This window comes from Rhinatrema bivittatum, chromosome 5, assembly GCF_901001135.1.
Source record: "Rhinatrema bivittatum chromosome 5, aRhiBiv1.1, whole genome shotgun sequence".
In the NCBI taxonomy this organism is placed as follows: domain Eukaryota; kingdom Metazoa; phylum Chordata; class Amphibia; order Gymnophiona; family Rhinatrematidae; genus Rhinatrema; species Rhinatrema bivittatum.
This window is the reverse complement of record NC_042619.1, coordinates 257,526,402-257,553,982: the sequence shown is the minus strand read 5'-3', so window position 1 is coordinate 257,553,982 and position 27,581 is coordinate 257,526,402. Positions and strand designations below refer to the sequence as shown.

The 27,581-nt window shown below is 46.5% G+C and overlaps 1 protein-coding gene across 1 annotated transcript in view; it reads right to left on the bottom strand.

The window, feature by feature from the left end:
- LOC115092424 (calcium-activated potassium channel subunit alpha-1-like) overlaps positions 1-27,581 on the bottom strand; it is a 315,025-nt gene that overhangs the window by 251,617 nt on the left and 35,827 nt on the right. The window contains exons 3-5 of the mRNA XM_029603258.1: positions 11,412-11,473; positions 6,879-6,969; positions 5,893-6,004 (exon numbers count right to left, since the gene is read on the bottom strand). Of these exons, the coding sequence (XP_029459118.1) occupies positions 5,893-6,004; positions 6,879-6,969; positions 11,412-11,473 (265 nt within the window). The remainder of the gene's footprint in view (positions 1-5,892; positions 6,005-6,878; positions 6,970-11,411; positions 11,474-27,581) is intronic.

The window sequence follows — 27,581 nt, the reverse complement described above, 5'->3', positions numbered from 1 at the left end:
GAAAGCAGTCACCACCTTAGGTAGAAATTTGGGATGCATAAGCAGCACTACACGATCATGGAAGAACTTCATGTAGGGAGCATATGTAACTAGGGCCTGGATCTCACTGACCCTGTGAACGGAAGTGATCACCACCAGGAACATGATTTTCCAGGTGTGGAACCTCAGGTCACAGGACTTAAGGGTCTCGAACGGAGGCCACATTAGCCTTGCCAGGATAACTTTGAGATCCCACAGGGTAGCTGGAGATCGAAGTGGTGGCTTTAGTTGGTTGAGGCCCCACATGAAGTGTCCAACGAGAGGTTGGACCGAAATGGGTGCACCAGCGACATTCTGGTGGTAGGCGCTGAGTGTGCTGAGGTGCACGCGGACCGAGCTGGTCTGGAGGCCACACTCAGACAGATGCCAGAGGTAATCCAGCAGACGGGATAGCAGACAGGAGAAAGGGTCCATTCCATGTCCACCGCATGTCCACTTCGAGTTGTAAGACTTCCTGGTGGAAGGCTTCTAGGACTCAATCAAAACCCGGGACACACCATCAGAGAGCTGCAAAGGCTGAAGGATCATTCGCTCAACATCCACGCCATGAGGGCCAAGGCCTAGAGATTTGGGTGGTGCAGGGTGCCCTGCTTCTGCAATATTAGGTCAGGTGCCATCCCCAGTGGAATAGGCGCACACAGTGACAGGTCCTGGAGGAGAGAGAACCACACCTGCCTTGGCCAGGAGGGTGCCACTAGGATCATGGTCCCCCCGTCCTCTTGGAGCTTCAGCAGAGTTCTGAGAGGAGTGGGATGGGGGTACGCATACAGGAGACTCCGCCCCCAGTGAAGGGAGAAGGCATCGCAGGCCGGATGGCCCTTCCCCGGTATCAGGGAGCAGAATCTGCTTACCTTGTGTTTTAAGGGGGAAGTGAATAAGTCCATGTCTGGCGCACTCCAGCGGTGGAATAAGTTGGCCACCACCACAGGGTTCAGGGACCAATTGTGTGGCTGGAAAGACCGACTGAGGTGGTCTGCCAGTGTGTTCAGGAGACTCGGCAAGTAGGTGGCCCATAGAGACATCCCTCTGGAGAGGGCCCAATCCCAGACTTGCACTGCCTCCTGGCAGAGGAGGAACGAGCCCGTGCTGCCCTGCTTGTTGATGTACCACATCGCTACCTGGTTGTCCGTCCTGTTCAGGATATCCTTGGACGACAACTGGTCTTGGAAGGCCCACAGGGTATACCGAATTGCCTGAAGCTCCAGGAAGTTTATTTGGCAGCAAGATTTGGCTGCAGTCCAGAAGCCCTAAGTACGTAGGCCGTCCGTGTGGGCCCCCACCCCTGAGACGAGGCATCGGTGGTGAGGGTCACCTGGGGCTGCGCGGGTTGAAAAGAGAGCCTGCTCTCCAAATTGGGGAGGGCTTCCCACCAGGCCAGGGAGAGTCAGAGGGGATCCGTGAGCATAATCGGAGCCTCCAGATTTTGGGATGCTTGCTGCCATTAGGACCATAAGGCCCACTGAGGGTGCCTCATGTGGAGGCGGGCAAAGGAGGTCACATGGACAGAGGCCGCCATGTGGCCCAGCAGGCGAAGCAGGAGGTGGGCTGGCACCCTCTTGCTGTTGCGAACGAGGGTGGCCAGCGTGGCGAGGGCGACTGCCCAGTTCTTGGGCAGGAAACCTTTTGCTTGCACTGTGTCCAACCTGGCGCCTATGAAGTCTAGCTGCGGAGACGGACAGAGGTGCAACTTGGGGAAAGTTGATGACAAATCCTACTGTCTGCAGGGTTTGAACTGTCAGGGCCAGCACTTGCAAGGTCCCGGAGTGGGAGTCGCTCCTGATTAGCCAGTTGTCCAGGTATGGAAAGACATAGACCTAGCGGCACCTGAGGTAGGAAGCCACCACTGCCAAGCATTTGGTGAGGACGCGTGAGGCTGATGCCAGCCCAAAGAGTAGCACTTTGTACTGAAAATGTGCCATCACCACCAGAAAGTGGAGGTACTTTCTGTTGTTGGGGACAATCACAATGTGTGTGTATGCCTCCTTTAGGTCAAGGGAGCAAAGCCATTCTCTTCTTCAGAGGAGCTGGATCAACGTGCCCAAGGAAATCATTTTGAATTTTTCTCTTTCAAGAAACTTGTTTAGCACCCTGAGGTCGAGAATGGGGCGCAAGCTGCCATTCCGCTTCAGAATTGTTGTGTTTGAGGCATAGTTGTGGACCTTTGGTTGTTGTGGCGATGACTCCTCCCACGGGGAGGGGCCCCATGGGGAACCACAATGATAGGCTGAACTCAGAAGTAAGCGGACACAGAAGAAGCTTTATTGTACAACAATGGTGCTGTCCGAGGAGCGGACAGTGCTTGAGACTTGGAGTACCTCTGTAATGAATTCCGACCTGATACAGGATATTCAGGTGTTGAACAGCTCTCACCCTGGCTGAGAGACGTAGGTCCGGTAGTGGTCCACAAAGCAGGGTAACCCGAGAACCTGTTCCCAACAGTATGGCTGATGTAGACAGATCCAGTAGTGGTCCGCAAGCGGAGTATGCCGAGAATCTGGTAGGGTGAAGCAGATAGAGAGTCTGAAGAGCTGAGGTACTCACAGGGTTGGTAGCTGTAATCAAGGTGGTAACTTCCTCTGTAGAAGACAAGCAAGGTGAAGGACCCGAAGTCCGTGGTGCAGGATACCCAAGAGAGAGTAGGCTCTCGAGGAGCGAGTACCTAAGGTCGTCCGTCTGGGCACCTGGAATAAAGAACAGACAAGACCCCCAAGAAGCGGGTGTCCTGCATGGTTAGAGCAAGGTAAACCCCGGAGGGTGGATAGAAGCAGAAGGGCCCCCAAGGAGTGGGTACCCAGAACTTCCAGGAATCAGCAAATTACCCCGGAGGGTAGAAGGAGGAGTTGCAAGCGGCTTAGAAGCGGTCAGAATTAGCTGGACCGTAATCCTTGCTAACTCGCAGCACTGTTGGTGAGCGGAAGCTAAGTACCCGGAGGTAGTGACGTCATGCGGTGGGGCTGCCCCTAGGTTCCCGCCATCACTCATTCAAAGGAGCAGGTAGCACGCAATCACCCATGCCGGTCTGGGGATGCTGGAGAGGTCGGCAAACAGTAGTGGAGGCAGCCATCTTTCCCAGAGGAGGGGAGAGAGGTAGAAAAGAGGTAAGGCAGAGAGGGCGCAGCTGTCTGCAACCAACGGACGCAAGAGGAATGAGGAAGTACCTTGAGTAGAAGCCGTGGCCCCGCTGTTCATGAGGAACTGATTCTACTGCACCCGCTGTGAGGAGGGCGGAGAGTTCTGATTGAAGAACGACCTGATGGGCAGACAAACCCCACGACGGACACGGGAGAGCAGTCCCTGGGAGTCTGCTGAAATTCAGACTGTAGCCCTGGTGGACGATGGAGCCTGGAGGAGCGGAAGTGTGTGTCTGGGAACGCCTGGCTTTTATCAGGGCAGACTCCATGACCGCTGACTGGTGGGGGAGGTGCCGCCTTTCAAAGCCCAAGGCCTGCTGCACCAAATAGGTGCGTCGGCCTTTCTGTTAACCGAGGACACAGACACTGGGTGTTCCCACATAGGGAGGAGGAGCTCCTTAAAAATGTCATGGATAGGAACTTCCACAATTTCTTTGGGAGCATTGATGAACTGGAGAACCTCCACATCTTATGACAGGTATCCTCCGAAGAAAGGAGCTGGAAGGGGATGGCTTCAGCCATTGCCCTCACAAAGCTCGCAACTGACAGGTCTACGGGTGAGAACGATGCCGCTTCTCCGGAGGGGAAGGCTCCAAGAGGGGCTCGTCTGAGAACTCAGAGGATGAATCCATAGAGTCATCGTCCCACAGGTCATAAGGACCCTCTTCCTCACTGGGGCCCAGGCGCCGAGGACGAGGGCCATGAGGGTCATTTGGCCCGGGCCCGTGAAGGCATCGACGGCACCGATGGAACCCCCGGCAAGGAAGGAGATATCAGCTGCAGCAAGCCGGGTGGAACCAGCGGCAGCTCGGGAACCGCAGGCAAGGTTGCCCGGTCCCCGAGGCCTCATCCTCCTCAGAGGACCTGATGATCGGGATCGCTCCAGTGGAGGGCATCGGTGGCAGCTGAGGCATCAAAGGCCTCTCAGGCATCGGCTGCATCGGTAGGATGCTGAGAAGGACGTCTAGATGCTCCAGCAGAGATGCGAGTATCACTGGCGGAGGCTTGGGCACCGGTATGGGGGCCAGTGGCGCTGGCAGCTCAACGCTTTGTAGCACTTTGAGCACTGCTGATTGCACCCTGCGGTCCAACTCTTCCTGGAAGTCCTGAGTGGTCAAAACTGATGGAGGGGGGATGAGGCGTCACTGGCGCACCCTTGGGTCCACAAGGTGGCACGGCATCCTGCACCAGAGTCGGTGGGGAACACTTCAGGCTATCGGGGGCACCGGAGGTTGGGGCCTCCGGTGACTGGTGCCGCTTTGATGACGACTCGGCAGCCACCGATGCTGCTCTGGAACCGTGCTGAGATGGTGACCTGTGTCGGTGCTTTCGAGACTTCCGGTGCTCAGCCTGGTCTTTCCCTGGCACCAAGGATGTCAATAATCCCGAGGTCTGGGGGAGGGGAGAGACCACCAAGGATCAGTCTCCCTCTCCCTGATCCTTAGGGGGTGCTGGATAGTAGGATGGCGAGGGGAAGAGATGGAGACGGTTCCCTGCAATCCTTGGGCATCGAGGACACTGAAGCAGGAGTGGACGACTTTGGGGTCTCAAAGAGCTTCTCCATTTCATCTAGGCACACCCGATGCCCTTTGGGTGTCATTTGATCACACAAACGGCACCTACGGACATCTTGCGAGGCCTCCAGACAGAGGATACAGACCTCGTGCAGATCCGTGATGGACATGGTCCGCAGGCACTGGGGGCACCATCAAAAACTGGTCAACGCCATTGAAAAAGAGCTGGCGTGCGGTGGATGGCCAACGGGCACCAAGGTGCAGAGTGTTGGGAATCGACCGTGAAGTATGAAAAAATAGTCGAAAGAAAGGGTACCTACCATGACAGAAGGATACTGACCGCAAAGGGGGACCCAAGGAGGAAAAAACACTCGAGAACCAAGGAAAATTTTTCGAACGATTTCGAAGGAGGTTGGAGCTCCATAACTGTGAGGCTACTGTACTGTGGAAAAGAAGAGACTGAAGTGGGACCTCACGTGGACGCCGGGCTGCATTGGATGATGTCACCCACATGCGAGGACTACCATCCTGCTTGTCTTAGGAGAAAAGGAAATTATCAAGTAAGTAGTAATTTCTCCTTATGTGCCTTGGCTGAGCCCTGATTCATTGAAACTCATCACAGGACTTATGTCATGAATGTTTTCTGCTACACAATACACACTGGTTCATTAACATTTGAGAACAGATTTATATGTAGACTTTTTTATTTACATAGAATAGGACAACATAAATCCCACTTAAAGATCAGTCCCTGATAGTTTCCTGTTGAGTTCAGACCTAAATCTACTCTGATACAATAACTCAGTCCTGTTTCTTATTAATTCTTATCCTTTTCCTATTAACACCCCTTAACCCCATGACTGCAAGTCTCATGGTTCACTGGGATGGAGTTTAAGAATACCAGAGTTGGATCATCCTGTTAACTTTAATCTAGGTCAGGCAGCAACACTAGAAGAGTTTACATATAAGGGGGATGTGTGACCTGTTGAAGATCACATGGTGAGAACTAGTGGCGGAAAGGTGACACCACAGCAGTCTAAATATATTGCAGATGCGATTTCAAAATGACACACAGGTACCTTCTTCAGATGTGGTCACAAGTCCATGTGACTTCTTTGCTCAATCTTATGGACTCTAAATGAAGATCACAGAAAGGAGGACCTGAGAACAGAATGAGAAAATCTGGGAGGCGAACAAGGCAGACTTACCAAGCCACTTTCTTTTTAAATAGAGCGACACGCAAAGGGGAGGGATGGTGAAGAAATCCACAATGGAATTAAGATCGATCCAGAATTTTAATTTGTTCTCAGCAGCAATGAACTAGAAAATGAAACAGAATAAAGAACACAGAAGCACACAGAAAAAAAGTATCTTAAAGCTAGCTAATGGGTCCTGAGTATAATAATGAGGAAGGGTAAAGGAAGAGGCAACAATACTGCACAAAGGAGAAGGTGTAGCTTCATGTTAGCAGCACATGTGGGTGTGATCATGCAGCAGGCCCTCTTCCTGTCTGGAATTCAAGCACAAGACAATTCACCTGGATGGATTCCATGAGTGACTTGCATGATTTCCTACATGCTTCATGCTAGAAATACGCACGTGTGCACGTGTCACCAAAATAGGGTCTCATCGAGTCTTAACAGCCACAGAAACACACATGCCTGGGGAACAGTGACTAGAAACTGATTACAAAGATTTAGAGCACCAAAATAGTTTTCCAAGGGGAAAAGAATTTTATTACTAGGCATCGGAAGACAAAGAGATTGGACCAATGTCATGCAGAGAGTTGGCAGCAAAGCTAAGGATTAGAAATAAGGCATAGGGAGATAAAGGCTCTTGCCCTAGCATCGCACAGAGTCAGTGACAGAGCTGGGGATTAGAACTGAGATACAGGGAGATAAAAGGACTTCCTCAAGGTAATGGCTCTTGTGTGCTCAATTTGCACATCTCATCCAGTAAAGCCCAAGCAGAGAACGATGAAGAGACAGTATGGTCTCTGTGAGGGAAAGTTTCCTAAATGACCCAATTCCTTGGGTTTAGGGCAACAACTCATCATGAATTGTCCAGAACACGTTCTGCAAATTTCACTGATCCTAGACAAAGGACTTAATATGACAAAGCACTGGAAGAAAACGCTTAAACAGTGACTTTAGTTTGAAAATAACGGCTCATGAGGGCAACTTGAAAACCTTACCCGTAACCCAAAGTAGAAGAGGAAGAAGACATTGAAGGACATGTCCACAATGAGAGTAACCTCGTGGGAATGCTCACAGTACTCCAGAGGACTGTAGAAGGAAGAGACACAGGCTGTTAGCTTTTTAAATGCTGTTATTGTAGTGTCAGATGTAGGAACAGATTTTCAGGCTGTATGCTATTGTCTCTGTCACCTGCACAACCTTGAGGGAGCAGTGACAGCTGTCCGCAGCACCCTCTAACTTCATATGGTTGACTTCCACCCTAATGCTCCACATGAGAGCAAATAAGAGGGAAGAGACACTCATGAAGCTCCCCTCCCTCCGCAGTCTGCCTACATTCTTTTCTGGGGGGGTCCATTCCAGTCCCACACAATTACCTGCTGATGTTTTCCCTCCCAGTGAGGATCAGCCATGGCAGATGGTGGCCTATAACATCGTGACCGCAGATGCACTACTCACACCTCCGCTCTCCTACACATTCTGGATCTTGCTTACGAGCTATTTAAACGTATGAGACTCCGTTCTCATGGAATTGCCTCTGTGATGTTTAGTTTTGGAACAAATATGTTCACTTCTTATTTATAAGCTGTGTGATTAGAATGTATGTTCAAAACTTTAATATTTCATTTTGCAAAGTTGATTATTACTTTGTAATAGTTTTGATAAATTAATACATAAATAATAAAACAAAACATATGAGGCTCAGTCTTCTTGTGGTGGGAAAGGCCGCAGCTTTGTTATTTAATTAACAGTAACATTGAGATGCACGAGTCACCCTTCTTATCTGCGTGTAATCGCCAGTCCAGGGTACCACCCGCCATGTCTCCTAGCAAGGTGGTCCCTCCCTCAGGCCCCCGCCGTGCTCCTCCTAGCAAGGGGACCCCCATCCGGGCCTACCAACTCCAGCCCCGACTCGTGCACCCACCTAAAGCTGCGACGTGTGTATCAACAGTTGAATAATGCAATAATTAACAAAGGTACTACGTAATGAACAAAATATTCATATAACGAAACACACTTAATAAAAAGGTTACTGTCCCTTATTCTTATAATCCCTTAATTAACTCCACGTTCTAGTCTTAAATGCTGTTCTTGCTGTTTTACGGATAAATCTCAACTGTTCCATTGGGAGGGGAGGTGGGCGGGTTTGCTTGCCGCCCCCACCGCTGCAGAAGAGAGCGATGGCAGCGGCCCCCCCCCCCATCCATTTATCGGGGCCGCGACGCACACAGATCGTGCGTCGGGCGGGTCCCGCGCTCTCGCGAGAGGCCCCAGCCGATGCACCCCCCGGAAACCTCCTCGCTGCGCTAGGGGAGCGGGGCGCGCAGTCCCCATGCCCGGCGGCGCCACCGTTAGCGGCGGGCTCGCACATGGGGGGGGCGCAAGCCCTTGTATTAAGCAGGATTCTGCGCCCAGGAGCTCAAAAGTTACTGTAGAAATGGATAACTTGTGAGGGGGAGCACTGGCTAGCTGGGGCAATGCAGACTCAGCCAGGAGCTGGAACTGACTGCAAAGATGCCCTGCAGCCAAAACAGAGACTCTATAGCACAGTTTGCACAGAGCAATTTATTAAAATGGAGTCTCTTTATCTCTCCTGTGCCACTGGGAAAACATAATGGCCAGGTAGATAAATGTAAATGTGACCCTGCTGATACTTGCAGGTCAACATCAGGTTTGGGACCAGCCATGGGAGGAGAGGAGGGAGGGACTGAGTGTACACATGCCGATGGAGATTGCCACTGCTTCTCTCTCCTCACCCACCTACACAAAAGAAATATATTGCCCTGTCATCTGTAAGCCCTCTCTTCCCAGTAGTTGCCATCTATGTTTGGCCTGGGGCTCAAAGGAAAATGATAACTGCTGACCCTGGCCAGGGGTATGTTTGGAGGAAGGGCTGAAGGGAAGGATCAGGTGTAGGAGGGGGTTTGAGGTTTATACCAGCTGGAGAGGGATTGTTTGTGGAGGGTGGAAAAGGGAGACTGACAGAATGGCTGGAGGATGTAAGAAACGAATTGGAGGGTGACAGAATCAGCAGAGGGGTAAAGACATTGCAGATATTGTACTTCTTCAATATATGTTGGAGGGTGAAAGGTTTAAATACGATCGGCTGTGGGGCAGTTACATTGAAAATTATGTCTTGGGGAAAATGGTTTGAATTATTGTACATTTATTTTACAGACTCTGACCCTGCTCCCACTTTGCTCACACATGCAATTTTATGTAACTTTGTTCATGCCAAATGTTTCTGTAAATAAAAAGTTAAAAAAAAGAATCAGCAGGGAGGGTGAAGGGGAGGAGGTGCAGCTGGAAGGCGAGAGGGGGGATGGTGAATGAGCATGAAGAGGAAATGGGGATGGGGAGATAGGGAAGGGATGCCAGAATCAGTTGGGTGTCATAAGAAGGGTTGAGCATGAGAGGATCCAACAAGAGGGATACAAAAAAGGCTGAAGGGGGGTAAGAGAGGGAGATGGGCTGGGGAGGTGAGAGCAGCAGGGGGGGATGTAAGAGGGGATCAGCTGGAGGGGAAGAGTTTGAGAGAGGGGGGGTGTCTCCTGGAGAGGAGAAAGCTAAGAAAGGAAATCCTCTGGAGGGTGAGAGAGGAGATCAGCTGCAACGCAGGCAGGGTGAGCGGGTAGTGATTGTTGGAGGGGGACTGCATCTTGCCAATGTGTTTTGGACTTCCTCTGGGGTCTTGTGAATTTTCAAGTTCTAAAATGTGGTCACATTGGCTAAAGGTTTGAGAAGCCCTGCTGTAAGCTGAGAAGTTTTGGAGTTGCTGGAAGAGCCAACCAGAGGGATTAGACCTCAGAAGAGAGAGAGAGAGAGAGAGCCTCTGCCAGCTGGGGAAGCCCTCCGGGATCAGAAACTGGGAGCTTTAGCCTGACAACCTTGGGTTAAGAGTCAGCATCTGAAGTCAATTCTACGTTGGGAACTTGTACTCAGTAGAGACTGTAAGTGACTGTATTCTTTCCACTTTTCCTTTGTTTATCCCTGTGGGATTGGACTATTGCTGAATTTAGAGCAGTGGATTTTTTTTCTTTTTTTCTTTTACTTTTGAATTATTTGGACTCGAAAATACATTTTGTTTGCTTTGAAACTACTGTTTGGGGTGGACCTTGGTTTTTGTGCAAGTCTCCCCTCAGGCCTCCTAGAGTTTTTTGGTCCTCGATTGGTAAACTCTGTTTAAGTGATTTTTTTTCCTCTTCCAGGGCTGCAGAAGGTTCATTCACCATCCCCACGGCCTCCGATGGTGACCCCCGACGGAAAGAGGATTACATAAAGGCAGAAATTGTGACAGTCTCAGTAAAACTAGGACATACGGTCAGCTCTAGATTATGTGGAAGTCACTTATTTCCCAAGCACGCACCCATGATGTGTGGCTGTGCTAGGTTGTGTTGTGGCAGATCTGCGGTTAGCGCATGTTATGGTAAGTGGATGGCTTGGGGTTCTCCTTATGTATCCTAGTACTGCAAATAAACAGTGGCTCCCGAGTGTCATTACAGTGCTATCCTTAAACTGGCAGCAGGTGACAGCTAGGCGTGCCTCCTTAGTGCCAGTTACTCTACATTAATGCCCCTCTCCCTAGCTGCTAGGTTTGCCAACCAAATAGGATCGTCGTGAATTCTCCAGGAACTAAACATTAATTCCAGGACAATGCTGCAAGCCATCCTGAAGAAAACTTACAGGGAATTCCTAAAATATGGGAATGAGATTTATCTTTGTAATAAGCATCTCCTTGCTTTATTATATTCCTAGAGGCTATAATCCAGCCGTTGTTTGCAGTGTCAAATGTTAAGGAGGAATTCATAAGTTGAGCACTAACCCTCAGTTACAGGAGTGACTCAGTCTTTGTAAAATAAGTTCTTTAATTATTTTTCAGCTTAATGACTACATCGTGGCTGACTTGGTCATTCTGTGATATTCCATTTCCTTTTAGCTCTCTTTAAATAACTGGATGAAACATAGACTAAGCAACAAATGCACACCACTTAAAAATGTGTTAAAATATGATATAAATCCCAGCAGCCCTGTAAATCTAAAGTGTCTGGTATTACTAGTGATTTTTCACTATCATTTTCTTTCTGTAGTGTGCTTGGACTTTGTGTGCACATAGAAAGCCTGATCCATACTAGTGCTTCTCTACTAGTGAAGCGAACTGCTGAACTGACACATTTTAATAGCCAAATCCTTAAAGACCTCATGCCATGTGATGAAACCTCCAGGAATAGATCCAACCAGGGGAGGGGTGGGGAACCCAACCCAACCCAACCCAACTTAACCCAACCCTCACAGGAGCAGTGAGTGCTACCTCCATAACATTCCTTGCACTCTTAGCCTAGCACTCTTAGCCCAGGCCTGTAGGAGATCCAGATTCACTAGATAATAGCTGGAGCTCGAAGCTCAGCAGAGGATGAGAAATGATTGAAATATTATAGTTTGGTATATCCTTTGGTCCCATACAATTCATTGGAAACAATGTGCTGGAAACACATTGATAGTCACAAGGTCTAGTAAAGACAAGTGCTACTTACAACCTGGAGATGAAAAAGTAAATCACAACCGATCCAACGCTCATCAGGAACACCATGATCACCTGCGGTATAGATACCAGTGTTATGTAGGGTAAGGTAACAGAGTTATTGCCACAATCACCAATGGTACGGGACCTATCTTATCTAAACAGCATAAGACTAATGATGACAGTGTAGCAGCTCTTATTAATTTTCATGTCCCAAAGAAAGTCCTCACACTAACCCTGATTTGCTTACCACATCTTCTCCTGGGCTTTCATTATTGCTGGCTTTCATTTTCTTCTACCCTGCCCCTCCTCTCTCTGCTTTCACCCCTCTTAATCCCTATCTCTGGAACCACTAGGTAACTGAATAAATCAAATTATCAATTCCGACTTAGAGGACTGAAAAAAAAACTCCAATTATACCTTTGTGGATTGTGTAAAGAGTTACTGATGCAGGGCTGCCAACTGTCAATTTTTCTGACAAATTTCTTTTTTTAGAAAGAACAAAAAACATGGTATGTCTGTAAAAATAATCTTATGTCATTATTAAAGGTGCATTATGATGGGTATGTGTCTCCGGTGCCAGAGACTCAGGTTCTGCAGGACTCAGGAGTCAAGAACTATGTCTCTGTGCAGGAAGGGGTGAATATTGGCATAAGTCCACCTGTGCTCAAAATGGCAATGGTAAAATGTCTGTTGGTAAAAAAAAAAAAAAAAAAAAAGGCTAGGTTGTCAGTGAAAATCAGAAAGACTGCTAGTAAAAGCATTTTCATAAGTTGGCAACTCTGTACTGATAGGAAGGACAACGTGTGGGACCACCCTTGCATCTCACCTCAAAATGCTTCAAGTGGGTTAAAAGAATTTGCATTACTGATTGTTCTGCTCTCACCTCACCCTCAGAGAATCCCTTTAAATGTTCCAAATACGCTTCCATTCTCATGTACAGAAAAATCACTTAGATGCACAGACTGTGTTATAAATCTCACTCAATCTATTCTGATTTCGCCCTCAGTCAACCAGTAAGGCCTTCTAACTGCGACACCTAACACCAACTCAAAATGTGTTTTGAGTTACATAACCAATTCACTTTCAGGATCCAGTTATTTAGGGAAGAGGAAACAATAGCCACCCTGGACCGCAGAAAAGGCAAAACAAAAACCAAGAACAAAGAAGAACATCAACTACATAGCAACACTATTTATTTAAGAACATTTATAAATCACTTTGTGGTTTAAAATGTTTTAAACTCTCAAAGAGATGTACAATTAAAATAAAAAAATAAAATATAATACATAAAACGCAAAGGAACAACTAAAACATAAAAATAAAACAAAAGTCACCAACAATCCACATCGCACAGTCACGGCTTCCACCCAGTTACACACAAGAGAACCTCTCACGCCTGGCATATGGACCCATAGCCTAGTAAAAGTCAGGTCAGTCAACAAGAAATTCACAACGATCCATCACAGTTAGGAGGTGAAACCCTAACAAGGCTGCTGGTGGCCTACCAATCCCCTTGAAATGCCACATCATCCATTCAAAAGCTACTAGATCAAATCACAGATCTTAAGCTAAGATCCCCAGCCTAGGGATTATGAGTGACAACCTAAATATAGAAAACCTTTTATAGCACGCAACTGATTTCCTCACCACTCTAATGTCATTAGGTCTCATTCAGGCTATTAAAACTCGTACACATGAGAAGGGACACATACTGAAACTTATTTTTTTTTTCACTGGAGAGGAAAATAAAGAACATTACATGGATGGTATTTAAATAACATCAGTCTCGTGGACCAACCACTCATTAATATTCTCTCATGATGCAGTAATTGTAAACAGGTGGATAAGACAAGATCCTTGAAAAAGGTTCAAAATAATAAATACCAGACACCCTCCCCCCCAAAAAAAAACCAAAAAACAAAACCTGTTAACTGAGCTGGATTTCCTTCCAATGGATAAAAAACTTGCATCAATAACAGACAAGGTAAAGGTATGGAATGCAAACTTAGCAAAAGCCCTGTAGAAAATAGCTCCACAAAAACAGTCCTGTGCCCTCCTCACAAATGCTTTCTCTGGTACTCCGAAGAAGTTCAAGCTCTAAAACGACAAGGGCGTAGACTAGAGAGGAAATGGCACCCAATATTCCACGAGGAAGGCAGAACTCAATGTTCTTATGCTTATGACAATCTGCTGCGAGGCCTTCAAGGCCAAAAAAAAGATACTTCTCGCACTGCACTGAACAAGCTTGAAACCTAACCAAAAGACTGCTTGAAATAGTAAATGACCTGCTATAACCCCCCGCCTTAACAGAATCATACCTCTCAATCAAACTAACATCGAACGCCTGTGCCTTGTTCTTCAAGGACCTCTGTTGACACCATAAGGACAACCCTCACACTGAGACAAGACAAGCTTGATCCCTCTTGTTAGACATGTATTTTTAATCTAGTCTGTATTACAGCAGCTCTTCTCAGCTAGTGTTGTACTGAAACTGCGTGTTTGCCAGTGTTATGCTGCTTAAAGTTCAAAAGAAAAGGCGGGCTACTTCCTTTACCCTCTGCACGAGAAGCAGGACGTTGCTCTGCCGCCATCTTTTGGTGCACACTATTAAAGATGTTCCATGTGCTTTACAGGTTCTGCTTGTCACTTGCATTTCTGCTAACTCTCTGCTATCAGGTTATGGACCCGGAACCGTACCAAACAACGCGGACTGCAGTCAAAAGAGTGCCGAATGTGACAGAGGCTAAGGGGCGGATTTTAAGAGCCCTGCTCGCCTAAATCCGCCCAAATCTGGGCGGATTTAGGCGAGCAGGGCCCTGCACGCCGGTGAGCCTATTTTACATAGGCCTACCGGCGCACACAGAGCCCCGGGACTCGCGTAAGTCCCGGGGTTTTCTGAGGGGGGCGTGTCTGGGGCGGGCCCGAACCACGCGGCGTTTTCGGGGCGTGTCGGGAGCGTTCCGGGGGCGGGCCCGGGGGCATGGCTATGGCCCGGGGCGGTCCGGGGGCGTGGCCGCGCCCTCCGGACCCGCCCCCAGGTTGCATCCCAGCGCGCTAGCGGCCCACTGGCGCGCGGGGATTTACGTCTCCCTCCGGGAGGCGTAAATCCCCCGACAAAGGTAAGGGGGGGGTTTAGACAGGGCCGGGCGGGTGGGTTAGGTAGGGGAAGGGAGGGGAAGGTGAGGGGAGGGCAAAAGAAAGTTCCCTCCGAGGCCGCTCCAATTTCGGAGCGGCCTCGGAGGGAACAGGGGTAGGCTGCGCGGCTCGGCGCGCGCCGGCTATACAGAATTGATAGCCTTGCGCGCGCCGATCCAGGATTTTAGCGGCTACGCGCGTATCTACTCAAATCCCGCGTACTTTTGCTTGCGCCTGATGCGCCAGCAAAAGTACGCCAAATCGCGCGGTTTGAAAATCTACCCCTAAGTGAGCAAATAAAACAAAAAAAAAAAAGAGGCAGTCGCAGGAAATGGTGGGCAGGGCATTGGCAGTACTGCATGCAAGTTTGCAGTTGCTCCCCTGACTAACAAAGCCGTCCGTAGCCATGCAGTTTGATGCCTATGGCCAAGTGAAAAACTGTGCCCTCACTCATTGCACACAACATGACACCATGAGTTGTGAAATACTAGTAAATGTTTGTAAAGTAATGTCCAAGGCCAGTGCACGGGTATTAGGTACCCTAGGAGAATCTTACAGCCTTGCACCCCACCACCTTATATTCTCCCCACAGACAATTATAAATTATGCATTTATAATAGATTTTAGATGAAAAAAGATATTCATTCAAAGTACAGTCTTCTGAGGTAAAAATATCACTTATAATACAAATATATATATGCACTGCTGTGGTGCCAACCAGGAAACCCTGCAAAAAAGCAAATGACACTTGGAAATTTAATGCGCCTTGGGCATGGGCTTGGCCCTCAGAAAGCCACAAGAAAACAGAGTTACAATAAGAACAAAAGACTTGTCATACTGGGTCAGACCAAAGGTCCATCAAGGCCAGTATAACTTTTTCCAATAGTGGCCAATCCAGGTCACAAATAGCTGGCAGGATCCCAAGGGGTAGATAGAGTCCAAGCTGCTTATTCCAGGAATAAGCAGTGGATTTCCCCAAGTCCATCTTAATAAGTTTATGGACTTTTCCTACGGAAACTTGTCCAAACTTTTTTTTAAACGCAGATACACTAATAGCTTTCACCAGGGCAAGATGGCGGCGTAGACAGACGCTAGTACGCTGAGCTCCGCTGTTTCGAAATTTTTTTTCCTGCAAAAAATGCCCGCGAAAAGAAAGGGTAAGCTCCGTACCTATCCCTCAGACACAGAGCTTATGGCAGCACAGCATTTGATTACAACCTACGCGTCTGTGAAGGTCCTGGAAGTTGGGGGAGCGAACTCCGTTGAGGGATCCACCGAGGAAGCGCTGGTCTCTCCTGGAGAAGTGACTCTCAGCCCCCCTGTTCCTCGTAAACCCGAGATTGCTTCTCCCCCCACGCCCGGAGGCCGCTGAGACGCAGGCACATGACGTGCTACTGTTGAGCTCGGCGCAGGGAGGTCAGAGGGCGGCGGATGATGAAACGCCGGAGCAAGAACCAGAGGTCCCCGGAACTGCAGGGGCAGAGGCTGAGGATATGCCCCCCGTTTCTACCCCGATCCGGAGTGAGGACGCTGAAACATCGAGAGGCGTTGCTTCTGCATCGGAGAGGGAGAGTAGCCTGGCCGGAATATCACCAGTATTGAGGACGGGTGAGTTTGCAGCAAGACCCCGTTTTCAAATGCCTTCTAAGCCAGAGAAAATCACCTTAGAAGCAATATGGGATATTATGGCGGCGTTAGTGAATGTGATTGGAAACTTTCAGGACAATTTGGAAACTGTTGAGCAGAAAGTAACATCATGCGAAACCCAGATAGAAGAAATTAAACCTAAGCTGGCTCTGATGGAGGTTGAAGTAAAGAAAAATCAGGATTGCAATGTAAAGATTATAAAAGATGTTACCACGATTTCTAGAAGGTTGGAATACATGGAAAATTACTCTAGACATTTAAACTTGAGATTTCTCAACTTCCCAAAAATTGTTGGCGAACTTCCGTACATAACGTTAAAAAAATACTTTGTTGAAAACTTGAAATTTCCTGAGGGAGAAATCCCCCAAGTGAATAAATTATATTATATACCAACATCGAATAAAAATAGGAACGTTTTGCAAACTAATGAAGGGAATCTAACTAGATTCCTAGAGGATTCAACAATGGAATATTATGAAACAGTTACTTTAATGGTATCTTTCATTGTAGAAAAAGATTTAAATGATATAATGAAAAGGTACTTCAAGAATATTCAGAACCAGTTTCAGGGGGTAAATATTCCTGTGTTTCCTGATTATGCACCTATAACCCAAACTAGGAGACGTGAATTTCTAGTAATGAGACCTCAAGTTTTAGCTTTGGGTTTTTCCTATGTATTGAAGTACCCATGTAAATGTATTATTAGATCTGGGAAAGATATATATGCTTTCCAATACCCTGAACAGTTAAAATCCTTTCTGAACGCTAGGAGGGTAATAGCTCCCTCCATAGTTAAGCCCTAATATGGAACAAAGATAAAATTAGTACCTTTATCTACGTAAAGCCATTAATGCATGTTAGATTATTTTTTTTTGAACTTCCTTAAAATTCTGTCCCCATAGCTATATATTTCATACGATGAAATGCAATAATGTATCTAATTGATGAGATGTTATCAAGTATTCTTGCAGTAATTGGTTTGATGCTTAGATTAATTGCATTTTCTTTTTCTGTAAGTAAGCTTAAAACTTGCTGTGATTTTGAAAATTTGAAAAATAAAATTAAAAAAAAAAAATAGCTTTCACCATATCTTCTGACAATTAATTCCAGAGCTTAATTATGCATTAAGTAAAAAAACCCAAAACATTTGGAGGAGAAAGAGGAAGGAGCCTTACCGCCTGCAGCAGAGCATTACCAGAGGTGAGATATTGCATCTGGCCCCAATGGGACTTTGCTGCGCTCCCTGATGATGACATAGGGAGGGGCCAACAGGAGATCTTAAAAGTCACCCCCCCTGTTTGGTTTACCCCAAGGAGAAAGAGGAAGGAGCCTTACCGCCTGCAGCAGAGCAATACCGAGGGTGAGATATTGCATCCGGCCCCGACGGGACTTTGCTGCACTCCCTGATGATGTCATATGGAGGGGCTGACAGGAGATCTTAAAAGTCACCCCCCCTGTTTGGTTTACCCCAAGGAGAAAGAGGAAGGAGCCTTACCGCCTGCAGCAGAGCAATATCAGGGGTGAGATATTGCATCCGGCCCCGACGGGACTTTGCTATGCTCCCTGATGATGTCATAGGGAGGGGCCAACAGGAGATCTTAAACGTTGCCACCCCTGCAGCGCGCAGCCCAAGCCGTGCGTGCCTAAGGGGCGTGCAGCTTTGACTAACTTTTTGCCGTACTCTTTCAGAATTGGGATGAATTAGACTGATTTCTTCTCAGATAGGCTGTTTATTTTGGCTACTAATTTATCCTCAAGTATCCTCCACCTCGTTTTGCTGATCTAAAAATAATTGTGAAGCAGTGTAAGCACCATTATTTCCTGTTATTACTATAACTGTGATAAAATGCCACACACCTCCCGCAAAAGAAGAGCAAAGGAGAGGATAGACTCTGCTAATCTCCCAGAAGTCTCAATTCGCGGGCCAATGGATGCACATGTGCAGCGGAGTTATAAATTGGATGCAGGGCCGGTGCAAGCGTATTAGGTGCCCTAGGCGAACATTCTACCTTGCACTTGCCCCCCCCCCCCCCAGTCCTGGCCCCAACCTTGACCTCATTTGCTGAGGTGCCACTCGTGGCCCACCGAGTGTGTGCTTCTCTGGGCCACGAGCAGGAAGGGTGTTCTCACGGCCTATTGAGGGTCTACTCCGCTCTGCCACAAGTGGGATATGCTCCGCTCGTGACCCCACATGGCTGCTCTTGGGCACCCCCTAATGGTTGGCACCCTAGGCGACTGCCTAGTTCGCCTAATGGGATGCACCTGCCCTGATTGGATGGGTCGCATTTGGCCATGGAGGATGAGAGTTTTCAGTCATCCCCCTTGCCAGAGCTCTCGACATCTCTATCCCCGATTTACAGGGAACCACCAGCTAATCCAGCGTCCTCCAAGGTCCAGGGTAGATTGTCAGAGAGTTCACAAGTGGAAGGCGCTGAAGTGAGCCCACGAGCAGGTCCAGTTAATCCCGGAGAAACTGGAAGAGAGAAGCAGATAAGTCCCATTGAGAGACCAGCAAGCCTATCTACAGGAGGGAATGGCCTACCATTGCAGCAACAACCAATTAGTGATGAAGATTTTCCTCTAAAAGAATATGAGCCCCCAGTTCTGATGAAACCTGAGACTGTTACATTGGACACTATCTGGGAAGCTATTTCGAGACTGAGTATTTCCATGGCTACACAGATAAATCCAATTGTTAATAAAATAAATAAAATACAGGAGAGGGTAATTGATTTAGAAAATTCTAGGAAAGTAACAAGAATTGAAATGGAGAAAGTAAAATTAGAAAGTGTTAAATGGAAATCAGTACAAGATATGATGATAACTGAAAATAAGGTTTTACAAATGAAAATAGAAAATTTGGAAAATGCTAATAGGAAAAATAACTTAAGATTTATAAATTTTCCTATGTTGCCATATATGACTCCTAAAGACATGTTTAAGAAATATTTGGTGGAGGTACTTAAAGTCTCTAAGGAAATGGTTCCTCCAATTGCAAAAATATATTATTTAAAACCATATAAAAAACAAGAAGGACCTGACCAAGGTCAAGAGGGTAAACAATCTATGGATAGAATACTTACAAATTTGGATATTTCACAAGTGTTAGAGACATCTGTCATTGAATTGGTACAACCAACAACTTTAATTGTATCATTTGTTTTGGAACCAGACAGAGACTGGGTATTAAGGCTATTTTTTAAGCATCGTCTTGCTGAATTCTTTAATCTAAAAGTTAGGGTGTACCCAGACGCCTCCAAACAGACACAAAAAAGGAGACAATTTTTGTTATTAAGATCAAAGGTTAACCAGATTGGGGGAATATTCTTATTAAGATATCCATGTAAATGCCACGTAAAATATAAAGGCGAATCGTATGGTTTTTTTTTACTCCCTCTCAGTTATCTTTATTTTTAAGTGATAAATCACCTTTGGTATAAATGTTTTGGGAGTCCATCTCCTCCAATATATGATTCAGGCAACCCTGATATAATTAGTAAACCGCTGTAATCACTGCTTTAACAATTACTGATTATTAAGATGTTTGTGATTGTACTATTAATTTCTAATCTTACATCAGTATTTATCATAGTATTGTGGACTACTTGAAAAAAGAAGAGTATTTATATAAATTAACAAATATTGGATATTTGATTTGTAAAATTCTTTTTTCTATTTTGAACAAGAATTTTCTTGTAATAGTTTTGTTAAAAAAAACTGATAAAGAATTTAAAAAACAAACAAAAAAAAAAAACATTTTCTCTCTTATTAGTTTTAAATGTATCACCTAGTAATTTCATTGTTTGACCCCTGGTCTTTGTACTTTTCAAAAGAGTAAGCAATTGATTGTTTACTTGTTCCACTCCACTCATTATTTTATAGTCCTCTATCATATCTCCCCTCAGCTGTCTCTTCTCTAAGCTGAAGAGTCCTAACCTCTTTAGCCTTTCCTCATAGGGGAATTGTTCCATCCCCTTTATCATTTTGGTCGCTCTTCTCTGTGTCTTTTCTAATTCTGCTATATCTTTTTTGAGATATGGTGACCAGAACTACACCCAATACTCAAGATGAGGTTGCACCATTGTTGCGTTCGTGCCTCCTCTCGCCCCTCGCTCCACCCTCTCTACCTGGGATGTGACTCCCTTCGGGTCTGACGGACAGTGCAGCCGCGGCTTCTCTCCGCCTCTTGGTCCCGGTTCCCCCGGGCTGGCCTGTTGCTATGGATCCACCATGTTCCCGATGACGTAAGGGCATGCACGCCCGCTCCAGACTTTGTACCAGCAAGGGCGAGAACCCCGGGGACGTCCCCCCGTAGTGATGTCATCCATTTGCACTTTAAAAGGTCTTTGTTTGCTAACCTCTAACGAGTTAGCAAGGAACTCCAACGGGACTTTGTGGGGGTTGGGTGTTTGGCTTCCCTGACAGATGGCACGCCACCTCAGAAGGTCAACATCTGTCCCATGTCTAAAACCTACTCGTAGCGTAAAGAAAATGTTTGCTCCGACCGCAGCATATGAACAGCCCCCAGCTAACAGGAAGTCAGCAGGAAACATATTTAGTGCAAAGCTCTTGCAGCAGCTCATGACCTACTTGCATTTATGTGCCTTTCACACCTAGATAGTTTAGAACAAATGACCAGCTAATGACCTCCCCCCTCCCTGCCTGAAGACTGACCGCTTGCACCTACTGCCCACTTGCACCCACGTAGTAAAAGGTCAGCATAAACACTTGTGGTGGAAAACATTGTAGCAGGAAAATATGTGACGTATGTATCATATCAAATACTATGAGATCATTTACAATAAAAGAGCAGCCTTCCCAAAAGCCGGGGAGAGCACGCTTCACCCTGAAGACCGTCTGAGGTGTTTTCATTGCGACAGGACTTGCTTTGGCAGTCCACGATACTTGCACCAACGATCCGAGTCAGCCAGGGAACCCGTCCCCACTGCTTGGCCTGTTCAAACTTACCAGGAGTATCCGCTCCACGGGGGCTCCGCTCTCTCTTCTTGATTTCAGATTGCCAGAACGCTCGGAAGACTCCTCGTTTCCTGGAAGCGATCGCGGACGTGAACACAGTGAGTTCTGTTACATAGGAATCAGTACTCGCTCCACGAGGGCCTACATTCCTATTGCTCTGAAGACTCTCTTCCATCCAAGACGTCATCACAGGTACAGAGATCAAGAGTTACATTGGCAAGATTACAGATAGGAACCGGTACTCACTCCATGAGGGCCCATGTTCCTAGAATCTTATACAGACTCTCTTCTACTCTAGAAGCCATTTCTTATACAGCAATTGTGAGTTCTTATTACAGACTGTTTGTGGGAACCAGTGCTCACCTACGGCTCCTGTTCCTGAATGTACTGAAGACTCTGTGGCATAGAGACCATTGCAGACATCTACTATTGTGAGTGTACCATCTTGTATCCAGTATACCCTGTCTGCTCACTACTTCCGGTCTCTCTCTACAGCTCAGTGACCCAGAGATTATTATTCCAGTATCAGAAGGACTTCAGCCTTGCCGGACATAGCGACTCACTACTGCCACCTCTGGTGGTCCAGCTTCCAGTCTAATAAAGAACTATTGTGTTTATCTCATATTCTAGCCTAGCCGGTGGTTCCTCTCAGGATCTCCTCCTGAGGGCGCTGTCATCTGCCATCGGCCCAGGGATTCACCATTTCCTGTAAGTGGTCATTCCTTTCACTATTGTCACCTTGTGGGAGCCAACCACTACAGACCACTGACTCCGCTTACGGAAGTATTATATAGACAGCTACTCCTCATTCTCTGAGACTTGCCAGGAACTCAGAGAAGTAACATCTGTAAGGAGGTGGAGTCTCTCACTGAGAGAGATCCTGCAGGGAATGATTTTCCCGTTCATTCCTGGGAAGAGGAGCAGATCAGTGGCACCTATTTACCACTATGATATCATCTGTGACGGTACCATCCAGGTAGCAATAAGGACAATAAGGAGACTGGATAAGAAGTAATTCTAATACATCAGGACAAAGGTATGACAAATGGGATTTACATTTATGTCATCTAAATTGGATTGAATAATTCTGTCCACTAGATTTTGGGAGAGAATTCTAAAATTGCCTCTAAAACTGGAAAGGAGCAATAATGCAAGAACAAATAAACTTAAAGCTGTAAAGTCACAGATTTATTGAAAAGACCAACAGTGTACCAGACTGTGTTGAGTTACAAGTTGTAAGTGAACACTACTATCAACTTTCACTCAGTTATCTGTAAAGTATAGTTGGAAACCGCTTTAAGCTTCCAGCATGATATTCATGCTGTATACAAAAGATTTAACCACGAATTGAGAATGCTCAGAACCTTGAAGATATTCTCCCACTCTGCCCCCACGACTCAGAGGGACTTAGACACAGTAGAGGAAGCCTCACAAGAAAAGGTGACTCTGCGACTCCATGGGGACTTTCGTTAGCCCAGGGGTTACATGTAGTTTTTATTTATTTTTTTAATTAAGCGTTAGCCATTTTGGCATATACAGGCTATCTCAGAAGGAAGACTCGGGGGCCATGCTATACAATTAACATACTTTCAACAATCTGCAAAACTGGAATGATGTAAATTTCACAGATAAAGATTAAAATTATCCATCCTGTCTGCTCAGTTATTTCCCAGGGCTGCCAGCCATAAAAGCTCATAGGATATTGCTCCTTATTCAAGTCACTTTTATTTGTCTTCCTCATTGCTTATCTATCATAGTGGGTAGATGAGCACACAGGATCCCATATTTAATCCAACATTCATCAGCCTCTGTCCCCAGAGCCTTGCTGGATAGTATCTGGCCACCACCAACCTGCTGGCCTTAACTTGGTTGTTTTTTGGAGAGCTGTAAGCTGCTGGTTCCAACCCAGCTACCCCATGGCCTATGATGTTGCTAGGTCATACTTAGTGTCACTAGGTAATTTTTCTTATTTCCTTACTGGACAACATCTAGCCATCACCAAGCTGCTGGCATCACCCTGGTGGAATAAATACCTATTGACCCATCCAGTCTGCCCCATCTAAATTCCTCCTCTCTGGTTCTCTTCCATATTGGGTAAATAAGCATATACAGTAATATCCCATACTTAAATCAGCATCTGCCCCCCCCCCTCCCCCAATGCATTTTATTACACCTTTCATCCCTGTTCTTGAAACTGCTCTCTATAACTATATTAATCATGTTTACCAGTGCTGCCTCTGCTTCCTCCACTGGTAGGCCATGTCGCTTTCCTCCTTGGTTCTTACAGTCCCATACTTAATCCAACACCCAGGCTGCCTTCCATGTCTTCTCAACAAGTTTCGTAACAATCCAAATAGCCATCAAAATTAGGGTGGCCATTGTCCAATAAACATGTGTGCTCCCCATGTTCACTGATGTTTTAACCAGGGTCACTCCATGCAGGTTATCCCAGTCTTCTAGGAAGCCTGATTAGCCATGTTGTATCCATGCTTTACATGTATCAGTATGAAACCTGCATGGGGCTGTGATGAAGATCCACTCTTCAGCCATCTGTGCTGTATTCAAATAATACTAAAACAAGGGGACATGCCAGGAAACTAATAAACATCAGATTCAGAACAGAAAGTACTTTTTCGCTCCACGCATGGTCGGACTTTGGAATTCGTTGCCAGAGGATGTGATCGGGGTGACTGGTGTGGCAGGGTTTGGAAGAGGTTTGGGCGGGTTCCTGGAGGAAAAGTCCATAACACATTATTAGCCAGGTAGACTAAAGAAAGCCATTACTATCCCTGGGAGCAATTAACAGGATTTAGATCTACTTTATGGGATCTGCTGGGTTCTTGTGATCTGGACTGGCCACTCTCAGAGACAGGATGTTGGACTCAATGGACCTTAGTCTGATTCAGCATGGCATTTCTTATGGTTCACCTGTCTCAGTGTGATGCCTGCATGGTACTCTGATGACTGTTCTTCAACAGTGTGTGTGGCCTTCGGGCTTTCTACCTTGCTATAAGGTTCCTTGACCCTGCCCGGACCCTGACACTGTTTGCCTGCTGTCTGCCCTGACCCAGCCTGGACTTGACACTGTTTGCCTGCTGCCTGCCCTGACCCAGCCTGGACTTGACACTGTTTGCCTGCCGCCTGCCCTGACCCAGCCTGGACTTGACATTGTTCGCCTGCTGCCAGCCCTGACCCAGCCTGGACCCTGTCGCTGTTTGCCTGCTGCCTGCCTAGACCCAGCCTGGACTTGACACTGTTTGCCTGCTGCCTGCCCTGACCCAGCCTGGACTTGACACTGTTTGCCTGCCGCCTGCCCTGACCCAGCCTGGACTTGACACTGTTTGCCTGCTGCCAGCCCTGACCCAGCCTGGACTTGACACTGTTTGCCTGCCGCCTGCCCTGACCCAGCCTGGACTTGACATTGTTCGCCTGCTGCCAGCCCCGACCCAGCCTGGACTTGACATTGTTCGCCTGCTGCCAGCCCCGACCCAGCCTGGACCCTGTCGCTGTTTGCCTGCCGCCTGCCTAGACCCAGCCTGGACTTGGACTTTGTCCCAGCCAATACCCTGCTCCACATATTCACAGCCATCATCAGAGACCTTCCAGCCATCCCTGTCTCTCTCCACTTGGAGCCACTCTTTTGGGTGGTGTTCACGACACCGGACCATAGCTCAAGCGTAACAGTACGGGGGCCTCATCTATAAGCTATTTTACAGTGCACCCCCAGACTAAAGCCTGTGCTGTTCTGTAGAGGTGAGAGGAAAATCCAAATTCATACTCTGTACAGAGAGCCCCCGATTAAGGCATGGGCTATCCTTGGAATGAAAGGAGAGATCAAGTTCATATCCAGTATACAGAACGTCAGAGTAAGGTCTGAGAGTTGCCCAGGGTGCTGAAAGCAGAGAGCCATCACTGCAGACTAAAGCAGGAGCTCTCCAGAGTCCTGAATCTGCACCAACCAGATTATATGTATTTATTTATTTAAATTTATTTTTAGCCCGCGCCCTCCAAAGTTTGGGGTAGGTTACAGTAATGCATACATAAAAGCAAGTATGTACATAATCAATTAAAATGAACTACAACCCCAAACCAAATAAGCCTGATACTTCACTTTCAATGCATATCCTGCATAGCTCTCTGCTTCAACGGCAGGGGGGAAAGTCTGATACTTCACTTTCAATGCATATCCAGCATAACTCTCTGCTTCAACAGCAGGGGGAATGAAGAAAGGTGGATCTATATACAGACAACAACCAACAAGGACTGAATTATTTAGTCTGGGTGGGCAGACTGGGTGGGCATGGGTGTGGCTGGCTTATTGCAGCAGTTGCTACCCCTAACTAATTGGGCTAGATATTTCACTTAGATGCAGTTCCAACACTGCTCTCTCATTAATTTTGGGGGTGGAAGGGAAATAGAACCAAAAGGTTACTAAGAGCCAAGAGTAACATAAGTATGAGGAAAAAAAAAGTGCAAAACTTGCTGGGCAGACTGGATGGACCGTTTGGTTTTCTTCTGCCATCATTTCTATGTTTCTATGTTTATACAGATTGCTACTCCGTAGCGGGGGGCATGATAGATTGCTATCTCAATAGCGAAGTACTATATACCTATTGCCAACTCCTCTTCCTTGGAGAGTTGATCCATAACAGATTGCTACTCCTTAGGAGATTGATATAGCTTGCTACTTCCTTTCCTTATAGGAGCATCTAACAGCAGTTCGCTAATAGAATTACAGCTAGATAACTCCTCCCCTCTGGAGTTGCAGGTCATGTCATATCACTACTCCTTCCCCTTTCAGGAGCACAGCAGAACAGCTTGCCAACTCCGCCCTCCTGGCGGAGTGAGCGACAGCAGATTGCTAACTCCTCCCTTCTGGAGGAGGTGAGCATAACAGATTGCTAGCTCCTCCCCTTTGGAGAAGGAGAGCGTAACAACCATGGAGTGATACAGAAGCATTATGATATTCTCTGTTTTATTCTCCATTCCTTACCTAATAATCTCTTGCATTCTATTTGCTTTCTTGGCTGCTGCTGCACACTGAGCAGAAGATTTCAACGTATTATCAATGATGATGCCTAGGTCCTTTTTCTGAATGGTGATTCCTAATTTGGACCTTGCATTGTGTAGCTATAATTTGGGCTACTCTTCCCTAAGAGGTAGATTGTAAAAGCATTGTTCATGCAAAAACAGCCACATACACGCATATGTGGTCCGTGCACGAGCAATGCAAATTTTAAGAAGCTGCGAAGTACGCGCATTCATACCCATGCACGCGTCAAGTATAAGGGGGTGAAAAAGGGGTGAGGCATGGGCAGGGATAAGACTTACGCGGATAACTAAATTTTAAAAAGCTGACCATGGCACACGTCCGCATGTCATCCACGTAACTTTACTGCAGATCGTGATCAGGAGCAAGTCTAGAGATTTAGAGTTTTAGGGCTTTCAGCACGTTGTGATGGTTTGAGGTCAAGTGAGGGTTTTACAGAATTAAAAACCAGAAGGGTCTTGAAGACCTCAATATCAACTGGACAGACTGGAAAAACTGCTTCTTCCCCCAGGAGAGCATGTTTTAAAATCTGCCTTCATATGAGCATAAAAGTCGCTAAAGCCGTAGCAGAAATTTGTGCAGGACATTTACTTGAGTCGCTTCTTAACATTTCGTGCACGCTTACAGGTAGCAGGGGGGATTTTAAATGCTACGCACGTACTCACGCACACGATATAAAATAGCAGCCAGCGTATTTCTGCTCACGCACTAGTATGTGCATTTATGGAAACACACACGCGTTCCTTTTAAAATTTCTGATAAGTGCATCACCTTTGCACTTGTCCACATTAAATTGCATTTGCTATTTGCATGCCCAGTCTCCCAATTTTGCAAGGTCAACTTTCAGTTTTTCACAATCCTCTTGTGATTTAACAACTTTGAATAATTTGGTGTCAATGGCAAATTTGATCACCTCACTCGTTGTCCCCATTTCCAGGTCATTTGCAAATATATTAAAAAGCAGTGTTACCAGAACAGAAATAAACTTTCTATATCAAAACACCCCTAACTGCCAGCACTCAAAGAGCAACAACCCTACCTATGAAAAGGAAACACTGCAAGTATTACACCAATACACCCCTACTAGGAAAGCAGAACAAGCCAAGCTGCTAAAGATCCCTCATAGAAACTACACACTATTGGAATACATCACTTCAGTCACACAGATAGACTCTCAAATACAGAATAAAGAGACCATAAAACATAAATAGAAATGTGAAGACAAAAACTGAACTGGAAACCATAACAAACCAAATTCTGTACGCAATACAACAATGGAAAAACAGAAATATCACCATTCCTCATAAAACAATAAAATCAAGAAGTATAAATATCATCAACAGTAGTAAAGCCATTCCACTAAAAAGAATA